We start from the raw sequence: 7,779 nt of genomic DNA on the forward strand, positions 1-7,779 counted from the left end.
TACAATTTTTGTCAAATAGTAAGAATTACTGAATATAGAGTATATAAGGCATCTTGGTGAATAGTCTTAAAAGGACAGTCTTTATGTTGTATGACCTGCCAGCTTCAGATACTTGTAGTTATCTCATAATTACAATTTTTTTTTTTAATGGGTGTCTTTTTATTTGTTCGGGTTTTACCTTTTAGAAGTGTTTTCCTCCCAGATTTTTTGCAGATGAGCATCTGAAGTTATGTTCAAGTACCTTTTGCAGAAAGGGACTGCTTAACGTTGCAGTAACTACATTTGGTAGGTGCTGCTGGAATACAAACTAGGCTGTTCTGAAAAAATTTAAATTCTTTCAGAGCTAAGCATCTAGAGCAAAACATATTTCTAGAAGAATTGCTTAAGGTGTAACTCAGTGTCAGTTTTTAATAGGTTGATACTGTTTGTTTCCACTTCTGTGGGATTCCTGTCTTCAGTGACCCTAATTAATGCTAAGGAGTTATGTAGCAAAATTAAATAGACGGTCTTAGCCTTTTATTTTTCATTACTAGAAGTAAAGTTTCTTTAGAAATTCTTAATTCTACAAAATCTTTTGGAAGATCTCATACTGTCTTACTGAATAAAATCTTTACAGTGTTTGGATTTGCTATGACCGTATATTTTGTGTTACTCTTGCTTTTGAAAGCAAGCAGGTTTGATCATCAGCTCACTTTGGCAGTATTTATTTTGCTATTTCCTTTAAAAAGGCATTTTGAACATTTAGTCTTCAGTACAGTATCATTTTAGTAGTAAATATTACTAGTAAATTACATTTTCTGGTAAAACCCCAAAAGGCATTTAATCCATTCAGACACATGTTGATGTACATACATTTAATCAGTCATATGTTTTTGTAAAAATTCAGTAAACAAAGGCTTTCTGGAGGATTAAGATACTTTGATTAAAACTTAGTTTAAAACTACATGCTATTGTCCAATGCAGTGTGTATGTGCACACAGAGATATTATAGGAGTTTGTGATTCAGTTTACTTTGTATCTTTTTTTTCCATGCATGTAACATCTAATATTCTTGTAATTTCAGGACTAGTGGAAACAGTGGTTTATCCAAACCATTAAAGGAAGAACCAGTAATTGACTACTTTGATGTCCAGGACTGAAGTGATTGATATAGAATCATTCAGATGAATAAGAATCACATAGATTATGATACAGAAGCTTAGAGGTGAAAATACTAAGTTATTGTGTGAGGTGCTTTTTGATTATGTGTCAAATGACTAGTTGTTCAGCATATTCATAATTTAACATCTAAAGTTAGCTAGATATGCTAAATTAAAAAGTTAAGCATTTCAACAGTTTATGTAACTGCATAATACCTAGTAGTAGTATGAGTTTATTAAATCTGGGTTTGGTGCAATTTTGTATCTAATGTGCAGCCAGAAAAATTTAGATTTTCATTGATGACTTTGAAGCAAGAGAACTGATGCAGATATATTTTTGGAATATTAAGAACAACAATAAATCTCAAGTATTTATTTTGATGTATCACACACAACTTAAAAGGGACTAGAAATAATCTGTGATAAAAACACTGATTGGGATATTCTTAAAGTATGTTTTATTAATTAATTAATGTTTTATTAATTCACTTTTGTGTTATTTGTGGTAAATTTGAGAATTTGAGTTAGTCTTCTACATAGAAAGAAATACAAAATTAAAGTATAGATACATACATAAATGCCTCTTAAGAACACAGAATTGCTTTGGAGTCTGAAGAACCAATATTTGGGGAAGGTAGGGAATTAAAACTTACTTTAATGTCAAATTTGATGTGTTTAAAAAGAAGAACAAGCAAAAACAAAGAAAAAAACCCAAACTAAACAACAACAAAACCAACCCCACAACATGAGATTACTAATACTACTACTTTTTTATTCAAGACCTTGAACAAAATCAAACTTCATATATTATTTTGGTGTTCTGTGCATGATTTTATTGTGGTTTATATTTTTTCCTGTACTGTGCAAGTATAAGATGAATGTGTGAAGTTTGGTTTTAGTATGTTATGAATTTGTAAAATTTATAAGTCCAGCTGCCTAAGCTATTTGGCAATGGAAAATCTTTGTTTTACGGGAAATGCCATTAACAAAATGGGATGACAGTTTAAACACTGAAAGATGCCTGAGTGTTCTCATGATGGTGGATTGTTTCCAGATCTTGATTTAAGATAGGTGAGTAGCTCTCTGGGAGAGGAGATTGTAGGTCTGATCAGAAGAGGTGGTACAGCTCTGAATTGGAGTCATATCTGTTCTCCTGAGGAGAAGGTTTTTTGTATTAATAGCTTTAGGAACTCTGATGCTGATGCACTCTGATTCTTACTCCTTGTGGCTGCTATGTGTAGTACTTGATGTGAGTCCCCTATACAGCATAGGAGGCTGATGATAAAAAGGGGCTCCCTACGTTGTAGTGTGAGATTTGTTGCCAAAAAATTCAAAGCATTTACTCATGCTTAGATTCACATAGAGTTATCATATGACCCCGAGCCTTAACTATGAAGCCATTCCATGGCTACATTTCAATTGAACAGCTCATGAAACATGGAAGAACAAGTAGAAAACTCACAAACCATACCTGTCCCCCTAGATGTTTTAAAAATAAAATGCTTGCTATTATTGTATATTTTTGTAGGAGTTTATTATTTCACATTTTTAAAAATGCAGGCTTAAATGGCACTAAACATTTGAAGTGTTTCAAGTAAAACAGGTACCTTTAAAAGTGTTCAAGCTTTACATTTGTATGTAGTGATTTAAATTTCTTTTACTTTTTTTGTTTAATACTTTATGAACAGAAATGAAAATTAAATAATTATGTCTTGCATTGCCCTTGATTTCTTAAGCAAATTATGGTTTGATTCTACAAGGTATGTTGCTAAATTCAGCTGAAGAAATAAGTTACTTCCAGGAATGTATTTCTTCAATCCCTTCCGTGTGAGGACTGTATCTGTACCAGTGCTTGCAGACAAGCGCTGTCTCAATGTGGCCAAACAAGGGCTATTCCTGGTTTTGAAACTCAGAGCTATGTTAATATAGCACTGACTTAAAGCTAGCAAGACCTGTATTAATAATGTATGTAGTTAAGCCACAAAGGTAGGTTCGAGACAGGAGCTGGCACACATGTCCAATGAACTGAGTCAGATGCATGTGTACTGGAGCACACACAGTTGGTTTACTATAGGTAGACCTAACATTACAAAAAATCAAAGTGGTTTAGTTGATAATAAATAGAATAAAGCTGAAACCTACTAACTATTCACAGATTCACATGAATATAGCCAAAACCGTCACATTTGTGCCTCTGATTTGAAATTTAAAACCTAAAAGGTTTTTGTGGTATTATTTTCAGCTCTGTTTAGTGGAATTTTTATCAGATTATGGCATAACATAAAAGCTCAACAGCTTTGGTGAGACACACTTCAGCAGTCAATTTGCCACTGCTTGTAATAAAAAAATGGAAGTAATCTCAGTTTCTCAAGCTAAGATTAATAATTATTACTGAATGTGTTCATACTGAGAAGTCATACTTCTTATCATTTGCTTCTTAACTATGTGAATGTTAAAACATTTTTATAGAACTATATGTCCCACATCTCTAAATCATGGCTGTGGGATCCATACCTGTAGTAATGAAGCAGTTCACAAGTACCGAATCTTTTTATTTTTAATTCATTTTAGTAACTTGGTTAAAAATATGATACCATATGTTTACCCATGAAAGTGATTTTTCCCTTGGAGCTCAGCTACGTAGCCTTACGAAGGAATTCAGCAAAGGTTAACAGTGGCGCTGTTTCTGTTTTGTTTTGCTTTTGCTGCAATGTATCAGTGACTTTCATATGGAATATGGAATAGTAATAAAGGCTGGAAATTTGATATATGTGATAATTTAGCTTCATATTGCATGTGTGCCTTGTGGAAATACTTTTCAAATAGCTATTTTTTTAAATCTGAGCTGGCATTTACACCTTTTATGTAATAGAAGAATAAGTAGATAAAAGAAATTTTTGCATCAGTGAAGGCAGTGGCAAAAATCATGGTGACATCACTGTAACTTACAACTTCAGCTTCAGTATGCTAGCAATTTTCCACAGCCCTAAGAATAATATTGTCTCCTGTAAATATATTTGGACAAACTACTTCTCAGTAAGCATCTTTTGAAATAAGTTATGTGATACCAGTTGGAATTCCTGCAACTTCCTGAAGTGCTTTTAAAATTGTATTTAAAATAGGCAGATGGTTTGGCATTTGGGCTCTGCTGTTACCTGTCTGTGTAGCTTAAAATATTTAAAGTGCTCTGAATATTCAGTATTTGAGTTTAACATAAAATTGTATAAGATACATGAGTAAACTTCAAGATCACTTGCTTCTATGGCAGTTTCTACATTATTTGCCTCAAAATGAGCAAAGTAAAGTTTTTCTACAACACTTGTCATTTGTTGAAAGATCTATATTTAACTCAATTTTGTCAAGTTACTGATGTAAAATTGCTTTCTTTACAAACTCAAAATAAATCTATACTTAAAGTTCAGTGCTTTGGAATTGTTTGCAAACTTCATCTTGGTATTCAAGAGTTGGAAGACTGAGACATCACAGAGAAACCAGTGTAAAGATTAAATGGACATTTGGGAAGTTCCTTTTCCTCAAATTTTTAAATAAAGTATGTGGTTTCCTGGATTTGAAGTGATTTTTAAATGAATGCTGTGTGGAGAATGAAGCAAGTAAAGAGGGCTCCCCAGAAAATGGAGAGTATGCTGCCTTCTTGGAATTCAGAGGTACAGGAGAGACCATTCTGGATAGAAATGTGCATTTTGGTTATATGAAAAACCTTTTATTATGTCAGCCTAAATGCTACTTGGCAGTAAAATATATTATTGTAACTTATGGTCCCTTCATTGTTGTTTGTTCACCATTAAGTGGTAATGGTGACTGTAAGGCAGGTGGGAGGAGGGGAAGTGAGGATAGTGTAACAACAAAGTTCTGTGGGCATTAGATATATGAAACTCAGGATAATATATGGGAGGTGGAGGGATGATATAAGAACTCTGCCATCATAGTTTAGTATGTGACAGAAAGATTCAAAAAGCAAGCAGTCTGAAAGTCAGAAGTTTGAAGTGATTTGAAATAATCTGGCTCCTCCCTAAACTTTTAACCCAGGTCATGCATTTTCAGCAAAAGCCTGACCTGATATTTCAGATGAAGTGCAAGATGGCTCATAGAAATTCAGGGAAGTAATCTGAGATTTAAGAGTCTTGAAAGACAGACTAAAACCTTTTAGCTTGCTACTTCAGCTGCCTTTAAGTTTGGACTTTAATTTTAGGATATTTTTGGAGGATGAGGCTGGCATGTTGCAGGTGTACAAGCATTGGAAAACGTGTTAACTGGAAATCTTTGCCTGAAAAAAGTGCCTGCACTTCAGTTTGGTGTGTCATGGACTAGAGGGAGACCAAATACATCTTCCTTGTCAATGTGTGTAAATGGCAGCAGAAGAGGTTTTGCTTTCTGTTCACTTTTCCATGTTTGGAAAAGGTTTAGATAGATACTATTGTTCAAATGTTGTGTTTCAGGTATTGTAGCCTTTGTAGATACTGAATTCCCAGCAGAAGCCTTCATATTTAACAAATGCTGTTCTCGTCCTTTACTAAAATGCTGAATTCCTAAGATGGTTGATGTGCAATTTTTTATGTCTATATATTTACTACTCAACCATAAACCAGAATATTAGTGCTATGAGATAAGGCTTATGTGGAGAGGCTGTACTTTGGACGCTCCTGAGCTTTAAACCAGGTTTCTTAGTGTTTGTGATCTCAAGATTTTTGAAAAAGCAGTGCAGTGTCTTGAGCAGATGGAGAGACCATGTTGATACTGTCCTATGAGAAGCAAGGTCCCAGAAGGATTCTAGGAATATTTTGTTATTATCGATTGATAATAATGCTGTTTCAAGCATAGTATTTTTATTTTGTTTCTAAGTCAAGGTGTCTAATTTAGAATTTCTGTGGGAAATACATGTCTCTTTCAAAACAGAAAGTTATTTTTATCACTGAAAGAATCTTTTTAAGAGCACAGATCAAGGTATATCACCTTTCTGATATTTCAGACGACCCTTTTACCAGTTTTCGTGCCATTATGAGCTACAGCTGCCTTCTTTGGAGTTCTTTTCAGTGAAAGGAATAGGGGCAAAATACGTCTGTTGTGTGGAGCTATGCTTGCCCTTCTCAACTTTACTTTTTGTGAAATGTTGAGGAACTGCCCCCTTGTAAATGGTTTGGCTTTCTGATGAATCTGATGTGTACTTACTCCAGCATCCAATCATCTTACTACATTCACATTTAAAGTGTAGAAAATGTATTCTAGTCAGAGAACTAGAGGGCTTGATTTGTAAGGAGATGTAGGAAACTAAACTAAAGCATCAGCACAAAGAAAAGTCTGTCTTAATAGAACATTTTTTATATGCTAGTCAAAAGGCTGTCTTTCAAAATGTGTCTGTAGGGTAAGTTAACGTTTTACTAGGGAGTGTTACTTATAAATCTTGAGTTCTAGGAAGTAGCTGTGGTGAAAACTGTTGGATGTTGGATAGTCACTTATCTAACAGTACAGTCAGGAAAGTACATTGTGGGATCTCAGCACCTCAGTCCTGAGGTGCCGAGCCACCGAGACCACCCTTGGGGGGCTCGGGAGTCCTGGAATGTTGCCAGAAGTGTCTGGTGGCTGGACTTTGATCCTACACAGGAGACGACACCTGTATGAGGATAGGAGGACTTCACCGGGATGAATGGTGAAGGGATTAGTTAATTAGAGGGTGAGACACAGGGTTTAAGATTGTTGTACAGGGGGGTTTAGAGAAGTAAGATGGAGGAATTGGGGCGTGTCCTGTCCTTCTTCTTCTTCTCCTCCATCTTCTGTGTGATGGTGGCACTTTGGGATTGGTCATTACTAAAAGTGCACCTGGCAATAAGAATAAATGGTATTGGGGAAAAATGATAAATATTGTACACGTAACAATGGGTATAAAGATAGGTGACTGTCCGGAGGGCAGGACAGTGTGCTCATGGCTGACTGCTGAGCAGACCTCTGTCGGGTTGAAAGAAAATCTTTTAGATAAACAATTAATAAACATAAAGACCGAAAGAAGAACTGAAGCCTCTTCTCATTCTTTGATACGCGGGCTGCCCCAAGGCCACTCCGGGCCTTTCCAGGCCCTTCAAACAGCCGAAAACCGGACAGTACATTCTGTCCATTCAAGGTACCTAGACAGCTTACCTGGTTTTTAACAAGCAATTCAAGGAATTTTCAGAATTTACTGTTATCACAGTAAGTTAGATACCTCTTACAAAGAAATGATGTTTCAGGAAGTACTAATTAAAATCTTCAGTCAGTTCAGTAACTCGTGGTGAGTACTGACTCCGGTTGGTGTTTAAATTCAGTATGCTGGTATCAAATAAATAGGTGCCAAAGTTTCTAGTTAAGCGTGTTTGCTTAGGAAGGACAGTTCAGCAGCTTCAATTAAAGTCTTTTACAATTTTAATTAAATTCTGTTGAAGTAGGCAATGATTAGACAGGTATTGGGTTGAAATATCAAATTATTAATTTTTATGTAAGTTGTATTTTTGTTCATTTTATTAGGCATTTAAGGAGTGTATGACTTGGCTGTCAGCTGATATCCGTTACTTACTAAGTGAGTAATGTACTTACTAAGAACTGATAAAGCCCCATATATAGTTAATATTTAGTTCGTGGTTTTCCTGCTTCT

General features: G+C 35.0%; 1 protein-coding gene across 4 annotated transcripts in view; it reads left to right on the forward strand.

Moving 5' to 3' along the window:
• Nucleotides 1-4,563, forward strand: part of NFX1 (nuclear transcription factor, X-box binding 1) — a 79,743-nt gene extending 75,180 nt beyond the window's left edge. For 2 of the 4 annotated variants that reach the window (XM_064705091.1, XM_064705092.1), the window contains one exon: nucleotides 1,064-4,563. In XM_064705091.1, the coding sequence (XP_064561161.1) occupies nucleotides 1,064-1,139 (76 nt within the window). In that variant the 3' untranslated portion in view covers nucleotides 1,140-4,563. Of the gene's footprint in view, nucleotides 1-185; nucleotides 286-1,063 lie in introns of all 4 variants that reach the window. The other 2 variants (XR_010439150.1, XR_010439151.1) reach the window with 2 other exon arrangements.
• The last annotated feature ends 3,216 nt before the right edge of the window (nucleotides 4,564-7,779 follow it).

This window comes from Zonotrichia leucophrys, chromosome 2, assembly GCF_028769735.1.
Source record: "Zonotrichia leucophrys gambelii isolate GWCS_2022_RI chromosome 2, RI_Zleu_2.0, whole genome shotgun sequence".
Lineage (NCBI taxonomy): Eukaryota > Metazoa > Chordata > Aves > Passeriformes > Passerellidae > Zonotrichia > Zonotrichia leucophrys.